At 43.7% G+C, this 24658-nt stretch overlaps 3 protein-coding genes across 7 annotated transcripts; 1 reads left to right on the forward strand and 2 right to left on the reverse strand.

The window, feature by feature from the left end:
- Positions 1-676: 676 nt before the first annotated feature.
- Positions 677-10318, reverse strand: CES2 (carboxylesterase 2). 2 transcript variants are annotated; one of them, XM_033069472.2, is made up of 13 exons: positions 10024-10318; positions 8710-8914; positions 8202-8340; positions 7807-7940; positions 7164-7317; positions 6823-6924; positions 6381-6479; positions 5766-5906; positions 4501-4581; positions 3667-3814; positions 2913-3062; positions 1113-1185; positions 677-975 (listed from the first exon to the last, which is right to left on the reverse strand). In XM_033069472.2, the coding sequence occupies exons 3-13, from the start codon at positions 8319-8321 to the stop codon at positions 786-788; spliced, it is 1392 nt and encodes a 463-aa protein (XP_032925363.1). In that variant the 5' UTR covers positions 8322-8340; positions 8710-8914; positions 10024-10318; the 3' UTR covers positions 677-785. The 2 variants fall into 2 exon arrangements, with proteins under 2 accessions (XP_032925363.1, XP_032925362.1); XM_033069471.2 differs by lacking the exon at positions 10024-10318 and adding an exon at positions 9436-9996.
- Positions 10319-10407: 89 nt separating this feature from the next.
- Positions 10408-22758, forward strand: CIAO2B (cytosolic iron-sulfur assembly component 2B). Of its 4 annotated transcripts, XR_004419007.2 has the most exons (7): positions 10408-10629; positions 10746-10825; positions 11005-11130; positions 11596-11641; positions 12114-12218; positions 18844-20052; positions 22615-22758. XR_004419007.2 is itself a non-coding variant. In XM_033069475.2 (6 exons), the coding sequence occupies exons 1-5, from the start codon at positions 10497-10499 to the stop codon at positions 12209-12211; spliced, it is 483 nt and encodes a 160-aa protein (XP_032925366.1). In that variant the 5' UTR covers positions 10408-10496; the 3' UTR covers positions 12212-12218; positions 22615-22758. The 4 variants fall into 4 exon arrangements, 3 of the variants coding, with proteins under 3 accessions (XP_032925366.1, XP_032925367.1, XP_032925365.1); XM_033069475.2 differs by lacking the exon at positions 18844-20052; XM_033069476.2 differs by lacking the exons at positions 18844-20052; positions 22615-22758 and adding an exon at positions 16172-16686.
- Positions 13415-16165, reverse strand: LOC117001280. Its single transcript, XM_033069473.1, has 2 exons — positions 15256-16165; positions 13415-15136 (listed from the first exon to the last, which is right to left on the reverse strand). Exons 1-2 carry the CDS (start codon positions 15497-15499, stop codon positions 14469-14471), a joined length of 912 nt encoding a protein of 303 aa, XP_032925364.1. The 5' UTR covers positions 15500-16165; the 3' UTR covers positions 13415-14468.
- Positions 22759-24658: the final 1900 nt, after the last annotated feature.

The raw sequence follows: 24658 nt of genomic DNA on the forward strand, positions 1-24658 counted from the left end.
GTATTCGTGAATTTACTGTAATCTGGAAAGAAGGGAGGGCTAGCTAGTTGCTGTAGGACATTTAAAATTCTTCCAGAGATACAGAGGGGAGCTGAAGGAAGGGGAAGCTGATGTTCATTGCCCTGTAGGATCTGTGGAGCTGCATCACTGCTGTGAGACACCAGTGACCAGGAATGTGGCTGGGATAGCTGGAGCAGCCTAGGGGCCAGGTACAGGAGACAAAGACCTGGCAGAGAAGTGATTGACAACTCTGCCATGAAGAGTCCAAGCACCAATCAGCCAGTGAGGGCCGTGGAGTGGCCCTGGGACAGAGCCAGTGCTGGCAGTGAGGCTGTGAGCCAGTGCAAACAGGCACAGGAGACAGCCAGGAGCACAGAGAGAAGCACTGGGGAAAAGACAGAAGTGTTAATCCTTGTAGGGAAGTTACAACTAAATTTAAAAGTAGAGAACTGTGGGTACTGGAGAAATTGTCTCTCTTTTCCAACATTTGGGAGAAGTCTTAATCCCAACACTAATGTTACAGACTAAGAACCACAACAATAAAAACTATCCTGTCTCAGTTGTAAAACCAACTGACAAAGCAGAACATTCTGTAGTTTCATCTTCTTTCCACATTTCTGTATCTATACCACACCAAAACTTCTGCACCACTAATAAATTTGGCATCAAGAGTGTCTTACTCACAAATTGGGTCTGCATTGATTTCACTTTATTAAAAAAACCATTGCTACTACTTTTAAACTATCCTAATAATTTGCATATTATGTGCATGTTTAGACTGTAACCTATAACTCTAATTTAAACTTCTTGTTTTGCGTGCTTTTCTTATTTGTCTTTTCAAGGATCACTTTTTTCCAGAACTCCACTTTCTTTTCTTTCAACTTTCTGTCTTTCTTTTGCTGTAGATTTATCTGCAAGTATTCTTCATTTAGGTTGTAAGACGGCCATTCAACCAGACCCTCTCCATTGGGATTACTGTAAGCAAGAGGAAAGAGTGAGTGCCCTTTTCAGCCACAGGGGAATTCAATCACACAAGTTAAGACTGAATCAATAAACCAGCCAATTTCCCATGAAGCCTGTGCAAAGCATGTCATGAATCTCATGATTCTTACCCATTTCGAGCAAAGTTAGCCCAGTACTTCATTAGAGTTCTGCTGAGGTTCTTCTCTTCCTCTGTTACTTCACCTGAAAGACAAAACACAGAATAGTTACTCTGTGTGGCAGAAATCAAGACACTGCTACTGCAGCAGCAGCAGCATTTCTGTGCGTGAATATGGTGTAAAAATTTGGCAATTGCAACAGAGCCACATCACCAGCAAAAACATCAGTAAATACAGGAAGCATCGTGGGATTTCAGCACTCCTCATGAATGATTTCAGCATAATTACCCTACTGCAAAAGTCAGGGAATTCAAGAACAAGGAAAGAAGATGGTGCGCCTGTAACCTTCCAGGAAATTGGAGCAGTACCAAAAACCTCCCATGTGTCCTGCATCCCAGTACAACTCCAAGAAACACATGGCTGTGTTTCCTGGATCCCATTCTAGTTCTGTGGGACTGAAATTCTCCCTATTATTCAGAGCATGACTAGGCAAACATTTCTTCATTCTCACACAAGATGGTGCCACTCCATTTCTCAGCACTTCAAGAGTATTTCTTTGAATATAGTTACACATAAACTCACTGTACCACTAGGTGAGAATTATTTCAGTTCCTATGTGTTTTTAATTATAAATGTATCTCAATGCACTAAGAATGTTTGGTATCTTAAAGCCTTTTGTAAATTCAGGCAAAGAAGAAAAGAACTGCTCAGTGTTTTCTAGTGTCAAAGTAAGTACAGTAATATATATACATACTTATATAAGCAAAAGGAAAAGGCTCTGGTAACAGATTAACAAAGGGTTTTACAACACAGCTGGATTGCTCCAAAGTTCAAAGGAGTAAAATGAAATACTTTCACTTATATAGGCTTTGACCAGACTATGAACTACTGTGCAAATGACAAAAATAAAAGCAAAGAAAAAAAATAATAAATTCACTTAAAATAAGCAGAATTCTTCTGTCTCTGTCAAAATAAGAACTGTTCCTAATCAGTTCCATGGGAAAGAAAATACTCCATGATGAGTATTACTGTTTTAAGCATATGTAATTAAAGGGTATTAATGGATTAATAATGATCCTTGGGAAGTAGCATCATGTTTCTTAACTGTTCAGTGTTTGGCAGATTTATTGGGAATGTAACAAGGTGGGATTCCACCAGAAAGAACTTCCAGAATGCCATGGAAATTTTGGGAGTCCACTCTTAATCCTCCTTCACTGGACTGGTTCTATTTGAATAAATGCTCAAGTATTAATTGAATTATGAGGCAAAACAGACCTAACCATTAGATCTTCACACAGAAAATGAAACACTGGAATTCCATGACTTGCTCTTAACACAGCTGGAATAACTTCCTGCAAAAGAGACCAAGTCCCCCATTTTCTGGAGCCTGACAGCTTGTGGGATTTCCTGGCAAGGAGGAGACACTGGCCTAAACTCCTCGGGAGAATAAGATATCCTGGATTTCCTCCTTCCTAAGCACTCTGCAAATTTAATTGACCTTTCCTTCAATTTCATTTTCAGCCAAAGCTATTTGGCAAATTCATGCACAGTGCTGGGATAAGTGAATTTTCTAGCAAATATCCTATTTACTGAATTGCTGACAAGGTGTGGAACTTAGTGTGCTTCAGAACACGCAAACTGTAAAGGAGAGATGGTTAAATGCATAAGACCAGTTCTGCCAGGAGAAAGGCTTATGGCTTGATCTCACTGCCAGTATATGCACTTTTATATGATGAAAATGAATAGAACACTGAATAGAGAAATGCCAGGGTTACAGGAGCAATTCATGAGTGAATGGTGTCTGTTCCTTACTGCGGAGCTGGATGTCCCCAGCCAGGAATGGCCCCCCAAAGACAAAACCAACTTCATCCCCATGGTCAGCCTTCACATAGGCTGGTTTGCTATCCCAGTATGCACTTGCCCGGTGCTGGAATTCAAAGAAGTAGGTAGGAGCTCCAGACTCTGCAAGACATAACATTTAGAGAGTTACAGAAGAGATACATAAACTACAGCTGTCATCAGCTGTTTAAAATACTACTTTAAACAAAGCTTTATACTGGGCACATCTCTAGTGTACTTGTTACATTCAAATTAAGAACTCAGCACTTACACACAAAAAAGAAATAAAATTGGAAGATCCACCCTAAGAAAACTTATAGAAAACAAATTATCAAATTATTTCCACTTTTGAGTATCTTGGCATGGCTTGTCTACACATAAGCACCTAAAAATTTACAGACTATAGAGCTGACTTCCCTAGTAGCCATGGGCCAAAGGACAAAAGTTGCTTGATGTATTTTAACTTTAAAGCCTCCATACTTCAGTAGGCAAGCATTTACCTGTGTTACCATACTCTGCTCACAATATACTGTGATTATGAGCACAGTGCAAGACACTTATACAGAGATAAGGGACTACACACAGCTCTGCAGACCTGCATCATTCCTCGTATTCCCGGGGGGCATCTCAAGAAGGGCTGCCTACATATGAGAGGATTTGTGTCTGCATCATTTGATGCAGCCTGCAGCAGGAGGTTTGAGTGTCCCACTGCTGTTGATCAGCTTACCCCTGTGATAATTCAGTGCTCTAATGGCTGGCATGACAATTGCCATGTCCCCCAGCAGGTCCAGGAATCCATCCCGGAGCTCTGCAGGGTCCTCTGTGTCTCCCACATATTCGTCTAAGATCATGGGCAGAAAATCTGAGGGTACATCCTATGAGACAAGAAACAAACAGACAAACAATCACTGTCTGAATTAGCAGCTAAAATTGCCATTTTTTAAACTTCAGAGATTTTGCAAAGGCACAAATGTCCAGGACAGTACCCATGTTGATGGGAAACAAAACCTATTCATGCTTTTTGTGGGCAAAAAATACCAAACCAACCACTTCAGGTCATATTTGTACCAGATTTATATGGGTTAAAACTCTACAGGAGTAAGTGAAGATCCAGCAATTTCTCCTGACAGTATCTTCAGCTTCTGTATTCTTCAGGAGAAAGAATCACAAAAGTAAATTCTCAGTCCTTGAAAGATTTATGGACTATTAGACAAGAGGATGAGACCAATGGGATCTCCAAACACAAGCTAAGTTTTCAGGGTTAGAATTTGCTAGTAATTATTTGTTACCCTGTTACTATTAGTAATCCCACAAATATGTAAGATAAAAGCATTGGTTGAGGTCTAGAATGAAAAAGGCATTTTCCCAAATCCCAGGGCTGACTCAATCCTATTTCTGTGTAATTCCATACACCCTGGTCCTGTCAACTTTGCTGGGACTCTCCCCAAAGCATGACCTCAGTCCTCAGTAACACTGTGACTCCAGCAGTGAGACCCAAATTTGTTACATACATGAAAAAGAAAATTCACTTCTCAAATTAGATTAGTGCAGCAGTACTTACAATCATTGGTAGGAAAACCTCTACAGTTGATGCAATTGATTTTCTATCTCCTATTTCCCTCAAACTTTTTATTTTTGATGTCTGTACAGAGAAAAAAAAACCACCAATGTTATTAGCACCTTTCAATGTCTCCATTATTTTAAACAATGGAACTGTATTATTCCATTAGTTCTTACTACTGGTATTCACTTTTGAAGCATCATATCATATGCAAAAGTGCAGCACAATGCAGCAGCTGTCTTGAAAAGCTTGTATTTACTGCAGTAAATGTTGCCTTGGTTTCTACATAAACCATTCTTAATACACAGTTTATCCTTAAATCAACGTTAAGAAACTTGTAAGATTAGAAAACATGAGGGCAGAGTTGAAGCAAAAAGCTGCTTCTGTCTCACAGGCTTATATTCATTCTGTTGGGAGAGATCTTAAAAGTCACTGGCAGTCTGTCTCTAGTCCAGTTGTCTGAGCTCTTTGAAATAAGGAAAATGCAATGTTCCTCCTCTTTTATAGCATTACATAAAACAACTCTTCTGTCTGCAAAATAAATTGAAACAGATTTCACTTTGCATTGCTCTGGGACTTAGAACCAGCACGCTTCCAGGGACAGTTGATTCCTAGATTCAGAACAAATGCTTTGTACTACAGAGAGGAACTGGAATATTTAGGAAATAAAAGGAAGGGGTAAGAAAGAGAGAGGACAGAAATCCATCTCCTGCAGTTTTTGTGCACTGAGAGCATTTGCTTATGTTTTGGAGTTACCCATTGAGTTCCCAAAAGAAAGGGCTGGACACCTGCATTGTCCCCTCACTCTGCCCCAGTTGTCATTTTCAAATGAAAGCTCTTCCTGCAGGCTGATAATGATACCCAGGGAAAGCTGGTCTAGGTGATCAGTGGCACATTTTTAAGCACACTCTGTACCAACCCTGACTACTGAGCCTTGTAGGGGAAAGGATTTGCTTTATTTGTCTTTCAGTAATAAGTCCTTGATAGTTGCATTCTTTTTCCTCTCTCTGCCTGGATGAGGGATTAAAACTTTAGGATAAGAAAACACTGGTCAAAATTGATGTTCCAACTGATGTGCCCATGTGGTTTAACTTGCAGGAGGAAGCCTCTCTCCCCCTCTTGTGACCCAGTGGTTCTGGGCCACTGCAGAGCCATGATGCAAGTAATGTTTGCCTTGTAGGTATTTCCAACAATGCAAAGACTTGTCCTATCACTTAACACAAACATTAAAAACACATTTAAATAATGAATAGACATTAAATTACCGATCTAATATTCCAGCCAAATTCATTGTTGGTGACTCCTATCATGAACGGGACTGCATTGAATTCTTTTGCAGCCAGTATCTCTTCAGGTGGCTTATTAAGAAACACTCCATCCAAAACTAAGGGTAGAAATGAGATTTCCTGAAGGAAGAGAGAGAGAAAAAAAATCAAATTAGTTGTTAATAGCATTTCCAATTTTTCCTTCAAATCATGTAAGATATCCACATTAAATGTCCTGAGTGCAAAAAAAGGCTTTAAGAAGTTCAAGGACCTACAGGCACTATAACAAAATTTAGTTTGGCACAGGAGTATAAAATGCAGGCCTGGCTGGGTCAAGGCATGGTGGAATGTAATGGGTTCCTGATCCTGTGCTGTTCTGACACTAAAACATAGGGATGCTCAAACATTGCTCACAACTTCACAGGTGCTGTGACACTGTCAAAACTTCCAGATAGAAATTACGTCTGAAATGATTTCCACATTTAAGGAGTATTTTGGCAAAAGATAAGAAAAATCAACTTTGGAACGGACCATCAATGAACTCTGATCAGAGGCTGAGCTAAAGTTTTGCAAAGTTAAAGTTAAAAAGTTCTGCTGCCATGAAGTCTCACCTACCTTGCTCTTATGGACTATGTGCTCTGCTTCCTGCTTCCTCAAGCAGTTCAGCAGGGAGAGGGAACTGCTCGTCTCACACTGGAAGATACTGGCAATTTTCTGAAAATTATCAACAAAGATAAGCACTGTTATAAAGCCCTGATACACACTGCTGTAAATTGCTTAATTTAGTGGCAGATTTAGGTGAGCTTGACAGATCTTTGAGGGTATGTGACTGAAAATACCTTTGTCAGCCCACAGCTGTTGTAATCACCCAGCTGTACAATCTATTTCTAACACCAAACAGACTGAAATTAAACAGGTGCTGCAACAATAAATTGGATCAACTTTGTTATACAGTATGCAATGAGATGTCCCCCTTTTTTCTTTTAAACAAATTATCACATAGAAATATCCTATTTTAGGCTATTAAGATTTTAAAATGCAAAAAAAATTATCTTACCTCAAGATCCATTGCATGATCTAAATTTTTACTGGGGGGGATTATAATTCCACTCTCTGATATTGCTTTATGAAAGAGACCCTTAGATAAAGGAGATAACACCTGCCAAGAAGGGAAGAACAAAAAAGTATTTATTCTATATTAACATCCCTACCATGTAACTTTATGCTAGTTATAGTCTAGTCAACTCCTGGATTCAGTTGGGAATTATACTTTATTTGCTAAATCTCCAGATTTTGCCCAATGTGCTGTTAAACTTACTGTCAAAAACCAGATTAAGCATGAAATGTTACATTAATTGAGCTTTTGAAGATTTTTATTTTTGTCTGCTATATACCTACATGTGCAAAAACAGAGCAAGATCCTGCAGATACTCCAAAGAGAGTGACAGATGCTGGGTCTCCACCAAAGTGCTCAATATTTCCTTGGATCCACCGAAGAGCTGCGACTTGATCCAGGTACGCCCAATTCCCCCGGGCGTGCTCGTCACCAGTACTGAAAGGAAAGCAGCAGAGCCATTCCTCAGGAACAGTACCACAGCAAAGGCAGTCTCAGCCATCTGTGTTTTGTGCAAAGCGACCCACAGCCCCTCATGCCCACACCTTGGCCCCTGACTCCCCTCTACTTCCTCCTCACCTCTGCACAGGTGCATCCCTGGCCTTTACCCTACCTTGAGATTTTGCTTTACACAGCAGAGGATGGAAGCAAAGGCCAGAACAAACATCCTGTCCAGCACCAGATAAGCCCAGCTATTATCTGGCCATATCTGTATGTGATAGCAGGCTGCAATCACAAGACCATGCAGATGCAAGTTACAGACATTTCTCGGTGTTCTGATGTCCTGATGTCAGTGAATTACGCTCATTTGAACCTCTGAAACAGTGGGAAGCTGATACAGAAGTTCAGCAGATTTAGCAAACAGACCTACTCATGCTTTAAGCATGACAGCAAGTACTTTGTAAAAGGTGAAATAGGCGTTCTTACTTGAAGTATCCAAGGAGTCCCAGTCTGTACTGAATTATTACCACCACAACATTCTCATAGGCTGACAGTGCAGAGCCATCATACCGAGCACTACCACCAAATATAAAATTGCCTCCATGGATCCACACCATTACCTTGGAAACAAAAGGGTGAGACACACCTTTATGCACTGGTTTTCAGATTTCACTTGAAAAAGGAAAACAGCATCAGAGAATTAGGAACACCAAATAACCAAAGACAATGGCTGCTGCATTTCAGATTGGTGGACTTTGAATTTTACATGCTAATATTATTTCTGCTGGTGCAGCACCACATTTTCAAGAGCAATTAAGTCTCTTAGGAGCAATCATTACTTGCAAGCCTTATAAAACACAAGTTTGTTCAATGGTACATACAGGTAACTTGTCCTTCTTGCTTGAGCCAGCGGGGCTGTAGACACTCAGATACAAACAGTCCTCAGAAGTTTGGAATGCAAGGTGTTTTTCTTTAAAGTTTTTTTCAGCTGTTTTCAACATGGACAGATCTTGAGGACAGCTTCACCAAAAAAAACCCAAACCAAACCAAAAGAAAAACAAAACAAAACAAAAACAAAGCAGCAAGGGGAAAAAAGGAGGGGAAAAAAAGGCAGCACAATTATTAGTACTAAATCTGCAATAGCATCAATGTAACAATGGTAGAGAAAACACTTCTTTTGCCCCTGGCTGAATCCCTACAGGGTGCTTGCATTTTTGAGAGGCACAGCCTGTAAAAGCACATCTCCACACCTGTACTAGAAATACTCCAGTACTGGCAGTGCATCCACTACCAAAGATAAACTCCTCAGCAAAACCAGGCCTCTGCACCCCAATAATCACAGCTCTGACCAGCATGGACAGGTTCTATCTACAAATGAACAGCTCTCACAGTGGTGGGTGAGAAGTTGCATCTCTCAGACCAGTCCAGGGTTCAGGTGGTTCAGGTGGGGAAAACCTCAAGGGTCCAAGAGGGGCTTTTGCAAAAGGAATTCCAAGGAAAACATTCACAAGCTTGTCTGTCCCCTTCACATTTGTCTGTGTTCCTCTGAGCCTTCCAAGTGCAGTAGCCACTTCTGGCTCAGCACCACTCTGTCCTAAGTAAGACAAGAAAGAAATTAAACTCCACCTTCATAATTATCACACAGAACTTTTTTTATTAAGTATTTTTAATGGACTGTTAAATTTAGGACATTTCAGCTTATTCCTTTCAATTTTGTTCAGTTTTCATTTTGCTTCGGTGCAGTTACAGACACTGCCAAACCCTCCTGCCAGTGACACCTGGAGCCACGTAGAGCAGAGTTTAGGCACCAAGCAAATAGCAAAACCATTAAAATTTCCTAAATTTATCATTCAGTAAGATTTTTTTGGTTTTTTTTGTTTAGAGAATTCAGAAATGTTGCTGCTTTCTACCTTTCGAAAAAATACAGAAAACTTTCTTTTCATTAAATCATCTCAAAAACAGTTTCATCTCACAAAACGAATAATTTTTGCATCATGAAGGTATTTTTGCAGATTGGTAACCAAAGCATAAGAGATTTACTGCCTTTGAAAAAATCATCGGAACTTGGTGCAGTGGCTTCCCCGGGGAGCAGCAATAACAGATCGCGGGGCTCACCTTCTGTCCCACACACCAGGAACGCTGCTTTGCACCACAAGGCACAGAGCAGCGCGATTTGGCTCAGAGGAGACATCTTCACACCGACGGGGCCCCGGTGACTCTCTCCTGTTTTAAGCGAAGGAAAGGGGACAAAGGTCCCAGCCAGGGCACCGGCTGCACGGAGCAGCTGAACTGCGAGCGCAATCCCCGAACCAGCCCGAGTAACCCGGGGCTGGCAAGGGCCCAGCACCGCCCGCAGCGCCAAGCGCAGGTCATTCACCTGCTGCCAGCGCCTCAGAGCGAGCAGGGCTGAATTTAAATACTGCAACCTTCCTAAAAACCCCTTAAAACAACAAAAACCTCACCGAAACACCGCCACAAGCAAAACAAAGCAATAAAAACTGGACACTCCACCCAGCCATGACCAGATTACAAATAACTAGAAACTAACAATAAAAAAATCAAAATAGTTAATTCTTGCTTTAATTCTCTTTTAGAGGGGTATATGAAGCCAAAGTACGTCATCACTACAGCGCATCACTTCAGTTTAAATTTGTTTTATTTTTGTTTGACTCCTAAAAGTAGGGAACAGATGAGACAACCAACTTTAATCGGAGCATCCTTGGCAGCACCGGGCCCAGCCCGGAGGCCGCGGGCGGACACTGCGCCGCCGACTCCATTCGCTTCCAGACTGCTGCTGCAGCTCATCCACGCTGCGGGGAACCGGGCCCGGCCCCGCTCCAGCGAACCGCCCGAGGGAAACGGGGCCGGCCCCGCTCCCGCCCCCGGGAGCCGCCCGAGGAATAGCGCTCGCTCCCACCCCCGGGAACTGCCCTCCGGAACCGGGCCCGGCCCCGCTCCTGCCCCCGGGAACTGCCCTCGGAAACCGGGCCCAGCTCCGCCCACGGGAACCGCCCACGGGAGCCGCCCTCGGAACCGGCCCCCTCCCGCCCCCCGGAGCCGCCCTCGGAACCGGGCTCGGCCCCGCTCCCACCTAAGGCCCCGCGCGGTGCGGCGCCGATCTCGGTCCGGGCTGGTTCCGGTTCCGGTGTGGTGCCGGTGCTGATGCTGGTGCCACCATGGTGGGCCCGGGCGCAGCGCCGCTGGAGAACGCGAACCCGCTCATCTACCGCCGCTCCGGAGAGCGCCCCGTGACGGCCCGCGAGGAGGACGACGAGCTGCCTGACGCCATCGACGACCGGGAGATCTTCGATATCCTGCGGGAGCGGCGGGCAGGCCGGGCGGGCTGGGCCGGGCGGGCTGGGCCGGGCGGCGCGGGCGGGCCGGGCCGGGCCGGGCCGGGCAGCGCCGCTTTCCTTAACCCGCACATCTCATCCGCTCCATCAATGACCCCGAGCACCCGCTCACCCTGGAGGAGCTGAACGTCGTCGAGCAAGTGCGAGTGAAAGTGAGATCCCGCCGGCATGTGCTGCCTTAGCCGTCCGATAACAAATTGCTTTTTGCTAATATTGAAATATATTTATAGTAGTGTTTAAACGTAGTGCTGAAAAATGTCAATATGAGCGAGTGGAATTTTCCCCCGGGGAGGTTCGGGTGCGAGCGGCGGGTTTGTTATGTTTGCCGCAGGTGAACGATGCCGAGAGCACCGTGTCGGTGGAGTTCACCCCCACCATCCCGCACTGCAGCATGGCCACCCTCATCGGCCTCTCCATCAAGGTCAAACTGCTCCGCTCTCTGCCCGACAGGTTCAAGGTGAGCAGTCAAACCACTGGGCAAAGCAAGAGAAAGGAGTTGTGTCTGGAAGAATTAAAAAAAAAAAAAAGTGCTGACTAGTTTGCAGTGCAAAATAACTAGAGGTTTTCTTTTTTGAATGAGGAAGACTGCAGGAAGCAGAGAGGGCAGTGGGGTGAAGTAGCAGCGCACAGTTGTGCTTCTGGGGCTGTTGTCGTGGGCCACGGGGTTCTGAGGGGAATCACTGCAGTACTCTGGGTCAGGCAGGAGGAGAGGTCTCACCCTTGTCTGAAGCAGGCTTGAGCACATGCAAATGCAGAATACTCTGCTGTTTTAGACTTTTGTTCTGTTGTATAGAGTAACCGATGGTGGCAAAAATGTCCTTTCTCCCTTCGTTTTGTTACTATCCTATTTTTGTTAGTTTGGACTTAATCTTCCAATGTTTTGTTGAGCTCATCCCCTGTTTCTTTTGTGCTGCTGTTTCAGCTGGATGTTCACATAACACCAGGAACACATGCCTCTGAGCACGCAGGTAAGGCTTTTAGTCCTCTCTTGTGTGGTCTCTATTTGTTTTAATTTTGAAAATTAGCGAGGAGGGAGATTCCCACAGCTGCAGGGCAGCCGCTCAGTGTCTGGGACTTTCTGTGCGTCACATTCTGGGGGATGTTCCAGAACAGGAACATGGAGTGTCACTTAGATCGTCCTGTGGTGCTCTTTAAGCATCTCCTCAGGCAGCCAGTGCTCTCAGACAGTCACTGATTTCCCTGAGCACTCAGAAAAGGGGAGGAAAATGAGATTTCTTGTGTTACATCCCTGCTGCTGAATCACAGCCAGCTCCCTGCAAAGCTGTGATGACAGAGAGGCTCTGCTTTGAGACAGCAGCTCTGGGGTGCACTTGGCATCCTCAGAACTGCAGCTCCATGGCAACTGTGATTATGTGGCTCATCATGAAGACACCAAGTCCCAATGTCCTGACTGGTTTCTTGTGGGTTTTTCCTGCACAGTTAATAAACAGCTCGCTGATAAAGAACGTGTGGCAGCTGCTTTGGAAAACTCTCACCTGCTGGAAGTGGTGAATCAGTGTTTGACTGCTCGGTCATAATTGCCTGGTGAGGAAATCATTGGTATTCTGATGTGTTAAACTGATTTTGTATATAAGTGGTGATGTTACAATTTACATAAATCTATGAGCAAAATAAAGTCACTTAAATTCTCTTGAGGAAACATTGCTTTTTCAAAAAACACTATATGGGGAATTAACTTACAGACAGCTACAAAAATGTAATGAAAATTGTCTTTTTAATTGTATGAGTCATTGCATAGGTACAATTTTCCATTAAAAATATTTTTTCAACCTGTTTTTTACTGGTTTCTCACTACTAAAAATAAGTTACCAGCTGCATTTTAGAAGTGGATTTTGCACACTGGACTTTACAAGTCCACCAGGATAACTTTTAATTAAAATCTTTACATTCCTGTGACAGTTTCAGGCTGCTTATACAGTTTATTTTCAGACACCACAATTGGAACAAGCTGGTGCATGCAAAGTTGGAGGACAATTAGTAGTAAGTGTCCACACTTCCAAATCATGTGTCTGGTTTTAAATATCTTAGATTAGTCAGATATAGAGGGCTTTTTAAAGCTGTGTAAAACATGAATTATTTTTAATTACTACTTCATTGTGGTAGGAAATACAGTATCTTTGAAGGGGGTTTTGTTTGTGCACCTGCAATACAGGAGTTGTTACCAGTTCTCAGTATGAACAGCCCTGCAGGCTCTGCTGAAAGACTGTCCTGGTAGTGTTGGACAGCTAAAGGAAAAGTTTGCTCTAAATGCTTTGAGATTTAATGCTATAACCCAGACTATACTTCTGGTTTGGGAACTGTGGCATTCACTAAACTGTTGTCTTTGGCAGACATTTACAAAAAAACTCATTAAGAATTAATTTGAATTTTTGTAAAAGATGTCTCTAGTCCTGGACCACATGGAAAAATAACAACCAGTTATTAAATCCTGTTAGGTATTTTGGTGCATGCACCCATTACAATGTTGCCTTCTTTGCCATCAGCTATCTGGAAAATAAGAAATACACTTTCTGAAAATCTGGGTGCTCACCAGTTTGGTGGTAGTGCTTGTACTCCGGTAGCATTTTCTCTGGGAGGGTCTCAGATGCTGTTGGAAAAGCGTGAAGCTTGTGAAGACTGTGAAAAGCTCAGCCTGGCAGTCCAGTCCAGTGCTCCAAGTGTGGCATGGAAAGTCACACAGCAAAGCAGGAGAGAAACAAAGCCAGACTTTCCCATTTCAGAACTGAGCCTCCTGTCTGCTCGGGGCTGCAGAAAGACAACTCTGCACAGCATCAGCCTGCTCACTTGGCTCAGCATCCTGTGAATGGGCAGCACTGCTGGGATGTATGAATGGAACTGCAAATAAAGACAGTATTTATGTAATATTAATATTGGGCGAGGAACAGAATGACCCAGCTTCCCTCTGCCTCTTGTTGGGTCACTGAACTGATTAGTCCTGACATTGCCAATGTTTGCACCACAGATGAAACTCCAGCCGTGGTATTGCATGCAGGCAGCTCCTGGGCACCACGTTTGGTTGGTTTGATTTTGTTTTCTGGTTTTTGGTTGCTTTTTAAAAGAAAACAAATTTTGCCCCCAGATTTTGGGAAGAAAGAATTGCACGTGTATGCCAGGGGGAAAACAGGAGGATGACTAAGCTGCCAACAGATTGCTTCCCCTGCACTCCAAACAGAGAAGGGATCAGTAAATGGTGCTTTGCTGAAGCTCTCTGCTTGGCTTTCACCACTACATAATACTAGTGTTAAATAATTTATTGGGATGTTGGCACTTGCCTTGTGAAGCACACTGTGCACAGCAGCCCTGGGGATGCACTTTGTACCATTTAGCTGCTCAGAAGCAGCAGAATGTGTTTGATGGTTTATGTTTATAGTTAATAGTTAGGGGATGACTTTTCAGTAAGGGGCATCTACTGTGGGTTTTTAAGAGGTCTGACTTCTGCTGTTTTTTAGAATCTGATTATTTTAGATTTGGTGTGTTTGTTTAAGTGGTGTAGGTGCTGTATTTATGATAGAAGCAACCACAGTGACTTTGCTGAAGGCCCCAGCCTCTCCTTTCCAGGCACCTTTAGCTCTGTACTTGCTGAAAATGTACCACCAGTTCTGGTGAAAACCTTCCATCCTGCTTTTGATGACCATTACCTGGTTCCTGTTGTATGGAGCAAAGTGGGAGAAGAAAATACTAATTTGTTAGAAATATTTCTTTTCAGATGTGTATTACTCCAAAATGACACCCCTAAATTTAGACTCTGGAATGTTTTGTAATAGAAATGGGAAACTATGACCCTTTGGAGCAGCTGTGTTGAACACAGCCTTGTTCAAGTCCAGGAAAAATGCCAGGAGCAGACATCTGCTTCAAATTCCTGAGCGCTGGGCAGAGTCGTCCAGGGGTGTCTGGATGGCATTCCCCACTCCTGTGTGCTCCCAGGGGTATCTGAATGGCGTTCCCCACTCCTGTGTGCTCCCAGGGATGGCTGGATGGCATTCCCCACTCCTGTGTGCTCCCAGGGGTATCTGAATGGCATTCCCCACTCCCAGTGTGCTCCCAGCATATCTGGATGGCATTCCCCACTCCTGTGTGCTCCCAGGGGTCTGGATGGCATTCCTCACTCCTGTGTGCTCCCAGGGTATCTGGATGGCATTCCCCACTCCTGTGTGCTCCCAGGGGTGTCTGGATGGCATTCCCCACTCCCAGTGTGCTCCCAGGGGTGTCTGGATGGCATTCCCCACTCCTGTGTGCTCCCAGGGGTATCTGGATGGCATTCCCCACTCCCAGTGTGCTCCCAGCATATCTGGATGGCATTCCCCACTCCTGTGTGCTCCCAGGGTATCTGGATGGCATTCCCCACTCCTGTGTGCTCCCAGGGGTGTCTGGATGGCATTCCCCACTCCTGTGTGCTCCCAGGGTATCTGGATGGCATTCCCCACTCCTGTGTGCTCCCAGGGGTATCTGGATGGCATTCCCCACTCCTGTGTGCTCCCAGGGGTATCTGGATGGCATTCCCCACTCCTGTGTGCTCCCAGGGTATCTGGATGGCATTCCCCACTCCTGTGTGCTCCCAGGGGTGTCTGGATGGCGTTCCCCACTCCTGTGTGCTCCCAGGGCAGCTGTGTGTGCTGTCCCTGCACTAACCTGCTCTGGAGTGTGTTTGAGCCCCAGACCACAGCAGCAGCTCGGGATGGGAGCAGGATCCCCCCACTGCTGTCCCAGCATCCAACCCTGCTGCAGCCCCTGCATGCCTCAGGTTCAGCAGTGGCAGGGAAGCAGCTCAGCAGCTTTGTGTCCAAGGATGCAGCTGAACTGTCCATGGGAGAGCTTCAGCTTTGCATGGCATTCCTTCTTGTGGCCCTGGGGTGGAGCAGCGTGTGCCACACACTGGCAATGTTAATGAAAGCTGTTTCAGTATTCTGGCCATGCTCGAGTGATGTGTCTGTGTCAATAGAGGGCTTTGATAAAGATCTCCTTCTGGGGCTTTAATTTATAAACTCGTTTTTTTACAATTTTTTTTATAGCTGTTAAAAGCATTTCTCTTTGGTCTGTCAAGCAGAGAACAGGACCACTTTCCCTTCCTTTACCAAATGTGCTGTTTGGCATAAATACAGACTGAAGAAGTGGCAGAGTCAACGTTTTTCCATAGGAAAAAGAAAAGTCTGTAGTAAAATCTCTCTGATGTTACTAAGTAACAGCAAAGAAAACCAAAGCAGGGAAAGTTGAAGTGTGTTTAAGTTTACTGGTCTCCCACCATTTGCCGGCAACATTTAATAGCACATAAAATTTTCATTCCACAAAATGCTAAAAATACAGGGCATTTTCACAAAATGCACGAATAGCAGAGAGCCCTCATTTTGTCCAACACACTTCAGTAGCTGCAGAAGACATTCTGTCATACTCTGTGGCCTCTTTACCTATCTCTTATTACCAACTCATACATTTATTTTATGTCCTACCTCTAATGGGCTTTTGCATCCTGTCACACACAGGTAACTTTTCTTTTGTGGGTCTAAGGAACAGCACTGTCTGCAGTGATAACATCCTGGTTCTTTGGATGGATGAAACCCTGCTGTCCCAGTTTCATTCCACCACTGCTCAGGGTCTCTTGCCATTTGTCTCATCAGTTTGCTGCCTTGTAGCACCTGCACCCTTCAGACAGCAAGGTTCTTGAACAGGAGCTAAGACAGGCTCTGGTTCCTGCTGCAGCTCAGCTTCCAGAGCAGGACAGGAGGGAGACAACAGGCCAGAAGTTAATTTTCACTAAATCTGTGAAAACATATGACCTGGGAATGAGGAGCAGCTGCTGCCATGGAGGTTTGGAAAGAGAGAGAGGAATGGCAGGGATGTCACTGTGCTGCCAGTGCTCCCACATGGAGCTTCTGTGCTGGAGGCTTTGTCCTGATGCCAGGGAAATAGTGAGCTACCATCAGCTCCCTGCCCTCTGCTTTCCTCCTTTCCTGTGAGCTGCAGCCCCAGCCTGTGTCCTGTGCCCTCCTGCTGGGCTGTGCCACATCCCCGAGTGGCTGTGCTGCTGCAGGGCACTGCTGCCTCACTGCAGGTGGGGCACACACAGCAGGGGGACCAGGACAACCACTCTCCCATAAACCCCATGGTTTAGGTTGACAAAGAGTCTGGCCTGTTGGATCCCAGAAACCTGGATTTTTTAAGCTTTCTATGCTTTCTGGCACTGACCCATAGAGAACACTGCTTTTGACCTGAAGCCTTGGAAAAGGCTTCCAAATTTGAGTAATGAAGTTAGGATCATGGGTATGTAATTAGATGGAAGTGTGTGCTTTCACATGATAAAGGGTCTTAAATTGGAAGTTTTTATAATATATGAATAGGTCTGGGACAAAGTGAAGGATTTTAGGTGGTGTCTCTTTTGGTGCTCATCTTCCTTCTTCATGGTTTCAGGTAGAAGTTCCTGGTTGGACAGTTAATGCCACACTAAGGGTCATGGAAATTTAGTTATTAGGTTAAAATAAATAATATAAGTGTTATTTCTCTATTGGACTGTTTAGCTTTAAGAAACCTTGTCACTAACTAAAGCTTCCTCCATTTTGCTTGCTTCTAGCTGGTAGCTAGGAGTGTTACTGAACTTTCTGTACTTTTTAATAAAATTTAATAAATAACCAAGCCCAAACACACAAAAAAAATCAGTTTCCTTCATGTATTTTTTTTTAATCCTGGCTCTGAGTAAAAACAAAAGAAACTGCAAACAAAACAGTAATTAAGTGGTGCAAAACACCCCCCACTGTTACACTGGCCCAGTGGCCAAAGGGTTTGGGCACAGCTGTGTCTGTGCTGAGCTGAGCAGGACCCCAGCCATGCCTGCTGAGGCATCTCTGCCAAACCCTTCTGGAGCTGATCCTTCCCTTATTTTGGTGTAACTCGAAGATGATGGTTTATCATAGCACTTTCCCCCTAATCTACCCAAATTTGTTGCATGTGAGTTCCCATCAGACGTGGCACATGTGGCTTTGACAGAAATAACCTCAGGAGGTCAGCAGGAGCTTGCTTAACCCTGGGACCCCTGGAAACTCGATTTCTCCCCTTTGCTAATGGGACAGCTGGCACATGCTCTGCCTAAGGATTATGAAGGTATCTAAGCAGGAAAATACTTTTTACTTCCCCTGCAAAGTGGCAAATAAATCATCCACATAATCTGAAATGCTTGCAGAAAAAACAATCAATGCCAGCAGATTCCATTCTTTTTCCCCAACAGTTTTAATACAACAAAACTAGGCTTTATTACTGAAAATCAGAAAACAGTTTCACTAACACTGCAGCCAACTTTAAAGAAAAAAGCCAACCAAACATTTGCTTTTTAGGCAGAAACAAAATAATTAGGGCTGAGTCACATAAATTGTTTCTCTTCACATTTGTACTGACTTATTTTCATAATAACACATTTATGCACTGGGTTTTTTGAAACATAAGTCAACATTGTAAAAAGCCTGTCAAATTCCACTTTAGTAATGCTTCTTAATAATGACAAAATTGACTTGAAGCCTGAAATAGGAGCTGTTATTGAAAAAATGTCTTCCCCTTTCTACTTACCATTTTGGGTTTGATCCTGAAAACTTAAGATGTGGGGTCATATTCTGGATTGTATTTTTAGCATAGAAGTGAGGAAGTTTTGTCACATTTATCTTTGTTTGTAAGGACAACATTGGGCCATTCCTAGTAAAATGTGAGTGAATTTATTTTTTTAAACAAAAAGTAAACATTGTATCAACTTTAATTTCAGTCATATCTGCCTTGCTTTAAATGCAGGTGTCATTTGGGTGCACACAGTTGAGTTCCACTGTAGTTTAAGCACTTGGCTGCACAGAAGAAGTACTTATGCAGTCACCAAGTCACACAATTAACTGTTTTTCTGCATTTTATGGCTGAATAAGTAAACACTGTAGCTTAGATGCAAATTCTGTACACATCAGGTAATGCATCACATTAGATTAGCCCTTGCAATATATTCTGCTAACCCTTAAAACTGCAGGAATTTTCCTGGGAGCGTTATGAAGCTGGTACACCTTCCTCTGGCATTCTGCTGCCCTGTGGGCTTCAGCCTCTCAAAGCTGCTCGAGTCTTTCCCTGGTACAAAGGAATTGTGGAATTGTGTCTTCTCTCCTGACTCACTGGGCAATCCCTGCTTTGACAGGATGGGCGAGACACGAACCGTGCCTTGGTCCAGCTGGGAAGAATGAAAGCCAGCTCACACAGCAGGCTCTGGAATACATAAATGAAACAAGATGCCAAGGAGAGGAAATGCATGAGAGCTGCCAAGGATGTGGTGCAAGCTGTGATGGAGAGGCCCTGATCAGCCACAGTCAAGTCTGGGCCAGGAAAAGCGCTCGCTACAGGAGCCCTGCACAGAGCCCAGCCAGCACACCTTCGGATGCTCCAGGATGGGATTTCTCCTGCTTCCCACAGCTCTTCAGTCCAGCCTGGCACAGCCAGCACACCTCGGGATGCTCCAGGATGGGATTTCTGCTTCCCACACAGAGCCCAGGCTGACACAGCCAGCACACCTCGGGATGCTCCAGGATGGGATTTCTGCTTCCTACACAGAGCCCAGCCTGGCACAGCCAGCACACCTCGGGATGCTCCAGGATGGGATTTCTCCTGCTTCCTACACAGAGCCCACCACCTCTGCCCGCCCCTTTTGCCGGGCTCATCACCCTGATCCCGGGCTCCAAGGCGTGATCCTGCTGGATCATGTTGTTTTTTCCGTTTGCACTTCACTAAATCCCTTCAAGAGCAAAAAATCAGTGTATACCATCCGCAGCAGCTCTGTCCCTAGCTAAAGTGATGGACTGTTCTTACAACAGGATGTCTTTTCCGTTCATAAAATCTTTTTTTTTTTTTTTTTTTTAACTACCACAGTTTCAGCTGAACTGACTTGCAATTTATTTCAGCTGACTTGATAATTATTGAAGCATTCCATTCTAACCTGGGTGATGTTTAATGAAATCTGCCGCAAAATCGTTTGTGGCTTTAGCCTTTGTAGAAAAACCTCACAAATATGTAATAGATATTGAGAAATAAATAGGAACAGAATAGAATGCATTGTTATTTTCTGTCACAGCTAATCAAGGGAAGCCTATACATCAACATGGCTTGATGGTGCCAGGATGACAGACTCATTTCTCCAATGAACCATTTTCTTCTTATATGGCAAAAAAGCACTGCATCTGTATGAGATCATCCAGAAAAGTCCTCCTTCCTGAAAAATACTATATTCTTTTTTGTTGCCTAGCTACATGCTGCTGTTACCTTAGAAGGCTGTAGATTCTTCTGGTGGAGCTGGTGTGCTTGAACAGAGGAGTGATGCAAATTTATAACCCTTGTAAAGATATGAAAGAAAGGGGTGAGTGTGAAAGAAAGGCTTTGCAGCAAAGCAATTTACTGTGTATGTCATGTTCTTTTATGACATTAATGGTTGAATAGAGGCCATTTCACCCCACGGCCCGGGGTACATGAGCAGGCAGTGACTGACACACACACTCGATGTTTTTGATGTGAGAGTCTCATGCCAAGGAAACATTTGCCTGGTTCACGTTAATTACTGCTCTGAGTCAGCGTAGAGGAGGGAAAAGAATGTTGAGGCCTGATTCTGATCTCATTTCCAAAACTATTACGTGGGAAAATGCCGTGAAAAGCAAGTATGTGCTGAATTCCATTAGCACCAGAGAATGGGATGATCACCGAATCTTTCACTGAATATAAGTAGCTTTGATGACTTGGGAAATGAAGTGCCTGAAGCCCAAAGGTTTACATTGTGATGTGCCTGTCAAAAAAACCTCCACTGGAAACTCTTCATGCATGAGACATGCAGAGACTGAGAGCAGAACAATAATTCCCTGTCACCTTCCCAACGTGATCGGCAGCTCAGGATGCTGAGTGGAGTGGAGGGAGGTGAGGTGAGGGGAGGTGAGCAGAGGTGAAAGCCTCACTGGAGACTCCACTGTGCTGCTATTCCCTAAATGTGGGGATTTGCCTCTGGGAAGATGAGCAGGGAAATAAAGTTATTTCTTACCTGCTTCACTGTAACTGGTTTGGTGTAGGATATCCTTGATACCCATCATAATTTTGCAGTTTTGTCTTTAAGAGTGACAGACTTCTAGCACTGGAGTGCTAATTCAGATTTATCTAGTTAGGGCTGGTTTTCAAATGAAGATCTGCATCTGCTTTCACAAGATAACATTTTTCAAGTCTGCTCCCTATAAACCCCTTTATATAAGAAACACAGTTCATACCATTCTCATACTTCAGTCCAGGCTCGTGCTTGTTCTCTGTGTTTAATCATGAGCCTAAATACTGACCATTTTATATTTTTTGAGAGAGAATGGTGGATAATGAAGCATATTACGATTATAATAATTACATAATTTCTCAAGAATAGAATCAGAAAGAAATTCGACAATTTAAAATGGAAAAAATAAAAAAAGATAGTTATTTTCATTCTAGTACAGCATTACAATTAGAATTTTGAAGGTTTTTACCAAAATGTCTTGTATAGCAGCAAAGCCGTAAATGTGACATTCAAAGGAAGCAGAGATTCCTTTTACTGCTATGATGCAAATATGGAATTTGCCAAACTCAGCACATTCCAACTGGACAAATTCTGAGTTTTTCCTGGAGGAGATGATAACATCTCTCACATCCAAATTCCCACACACTTTACACAGACCATTCCACTCACCACAGGAAAAGGCATCGTAAATTCTGCACTGGCTTATAAAGAAGTACAAAGCTTTTCCAATTCAAATTCTTAAGTTTCCCCTGTGACTGTGAGTTTTTGTCCCCATTCAAGGTTTCATTTCTTGAAATGTAAGGAAAATGGATTTCCCCACAAAGGAGACAAGAACAAGCTTTGTTACCTAAAGCAGAAGGGCAGCTCTGATTTTGTCCCCACCAGGAGCCTCACGTAACGTGCAGCGATTCTCAGCCTTGCAAAGGCATGTTTGGACAGAACTGAAGGCATCTGTGTAAAAAAAGATACATCAAACATTCCTTGTCCTTTTTTTTCTTATCTGGTACACAGAAGAGGGCAGCACAGCTGAAGTTTTACTTTATATTGCCATAAACACTTTGTGTTTCTATCCTGTGTCCTTCCCCCAGCAATGCTTCCATGTGGCTCTGAATTCTGGAAGCCTCTTGGGTGTTTCCTCTGATGATCACAGGGCTGCTCCTGTTATGGGTTTTCAGTCCAGGGAGACTTTTCCTTCTTCACCTGCCATTTCCATGGAAATATCTACATTATGACAACTTTATCCAGGTTTTCAGAGCTGCTAACAGGCAACATTTGAAGACTGTCCTGCAAGTGTATGGAGAAATGAGTTCTGTGGGTTAGCAAGGATGGCTTTAGGCTGTTTTCCACCCAATATCCTGCCATTTAAATGCTTAGGCCCTCAATAAAATAGAAGTAGGTCTGCAAAAATGTTACTCAGTGCTCCGCTGACAGCATAAACAGATGCTAGGAATTCTTGGGATTAACAAAGAAATTATCTTAGAAATTATCATTATCCACAGTGAAAGTCCACAGGACCATGTAGTTCAAATAATCCATGTTACTAATCTGTTCTTTCTCTCCCCTAACGTTTAAAAAGATGTATTAGTAAAGATAGAGAAGGGCAAGTAGGGATTCATGTTTATATATGAAGTGAGGAACTCCAAGTTCCTAAGCCACAAGAGAAAAGTACTGCAGAAAGCTATAAAACCACTGCATGTGTGAAGAAGGCATGAGGGAAATCTTATTTTCTGCTTCACCAGACAGTAAATGGGGGTGATACAGGGTATTGAAAATCTACATGTGTTAAAGAACAATTAGAAAAATATGCAGAAAAAGCCCACATCAAGAGCCTCTGATGGTTGTGTATGTGGAGTTGTAATTGTGTTTATCATGTTCTTATTGTCCATTCTTCTTCAGGTATCTGCTACAGGCAGCTGCTGGAAACTGGCTGTAAGTTGAGTCTGACCCAGGATGGCTCCTTTAATTTGTTATTGTAAATAGACTCATTCCTCTTGCCAAGAGCTATTGCCGGTAAACAATAAATCTTCCTTTCTCACTTTGCTTCCTTAGCACTACGTAATCCTTAGTAAGACAGACAGCCACTCACTTTGCCCACTCCCTAAAACAACTGTCTGTAAATTGAGAAACCTTCTCATGCTCTCTGAATTCCAGATATTTCTTGTGAAGGGGCTCTGAAATCCCCACCAAGAACACATCCTGCAGGAATTGTAAGAGGATATTTGGCATTCCAGTCACGGAGGCATGATGTATGTCACACACATTGGCTATGACAGGTTTCATTCCAAAAAAGAGGAATTGGGGGTGATTAAAGAAAACAGTTATGGAAATATCTTAGGTCATGTTCTGCTTTTACTCTGAAGTTGAAATGCAATAGGGGCAAACAGCTGACCACATCCAGGACGTGCTGGGACCCAGGGGGGATCCAAGCACCCAAACTCTGCCTCCCACAGCCAGGCTGGCACAAGCAGTTACTGCCCTGCTGAGAAGGAGACTAAAATGAACTGGGAATTTGAAGTTAAACTAAGACAGAATGCTCTCCCCAAGTATAGCCCAACAGATATTAGTAGTTTACTAACAGTCTGTGGAAAAGAAGAGGAGGAGCTGCATGGGCACAATGAAATTGGATCTGCCCCTTGTGCAATTCCTTTTTTCCGGAGCCATGATTCACCTGGTTCCACTGGTCATCAGCTTATCTAGTGCTGGAAGTTTTATAGCTTACTCAAAGCTGTGAGAAATTCAGAGCAGCTGAAAGATGAACCACATTTCCAGTTACTCTCATCCCAAGTTATTTTTTGCACTCCTTTACATGAGTTTAAGACAGGCCTTTGCTTTACATTATGAGCCATGCACTTAAAACGTGCCTATTTCATCACTCTCTACCTGAAAATGAAAACAGTTCTTCATTCTTTTCCAGTGGTCTTCAGAATTTCTGGTCTGGAGCTGAGAGGAAGCACAGCAGCCATGAAAGGCTTATTAGTTTTGTAGCTATAACAATGGATTTAGTTGGGCTTCTGCTTGCATTTCCCCCTCGGCACTCCGTGTGAGCTTTCTAAGCTGTATTGATTTCTATTGCCTCCAAAGCTCATATTTCTCACATTATTGTTTCATGCCTCGATTCATGGCTACCACTAGTCATTTTAAAATGTCACCTGCCATTAAATCCTAGAGTAATTATGAGGGAAAGCTTGGCCACTGGGCGTGCTGCCTTCCCTCAGCAGCATCCAAAGGCAGGGTCAGCATGGATGTGACATTTGTCACCTTCCCACAAAGGAGCTGCTGCAGGGCTGAAAGCTCCACCTCTGCTGCTTATGGTACCTTTCAAAGAGCCCCTTGCTTTTACCTGCAAGGCAACGGAATATAAACATGCCTCTTGTGAAAAGGTCTGATACAAACTGAACCAGTTAGTCCAGGGCTGTTCTGCTCATGCTCATCTGTGATTTTAGGGGTGATGGTGAGGAAAACTTGATACCATATTTGCACTATATCCTATTTTTTGTAGGATAAGCAAAAAAATGTTGCTTTGCATTTCCCTGTGCCTCTATCTCTCTTGCTTAGGTTAAAACCCCAATATATGTCATGCTGCTGCCTCTGCCTCTTCTCCCAGTGGCCTGAGTGTGTCAGTTCTGTAATAAAAATAACAACAAATGCTGTTATTTCTTTCTCAGTCCAGGTATTTGGGAGGTAGCCAGGCTCATGCTTCTGCAGGAGCAATGCTTCATATAACTTGGCAAGAACAGACCCTTGTGGGTATCTCTACCATTTGTATAGAAATAATTTCACCCACATAATGGCTGATTAATTAGACTTGAGCTGTGCAGATGAGTTGAAAAGTAAGGAGGAGAGAAACCCACAACTTCAGTGTAGAGCCACGCTGAGAACAATGCCGACCTCCAAACCTCACTGCTGCTAATCCAGCCTCGGGATTATTCAAAATATTCCT

Source organism: Catharus ustulatus, chromosome 11 (assembly GCF_009819885.2).
Source record: "Catharus ustulatus isolate bCatUst1 chromosome 11, bCatUst1.pri.v2, whole genome shotgun sequence".
NCBI lineage: Eukaryota > Metazoa > Chordata > Aves > Passeriformes > Turdidae > Catharus > Catharus ustulatus.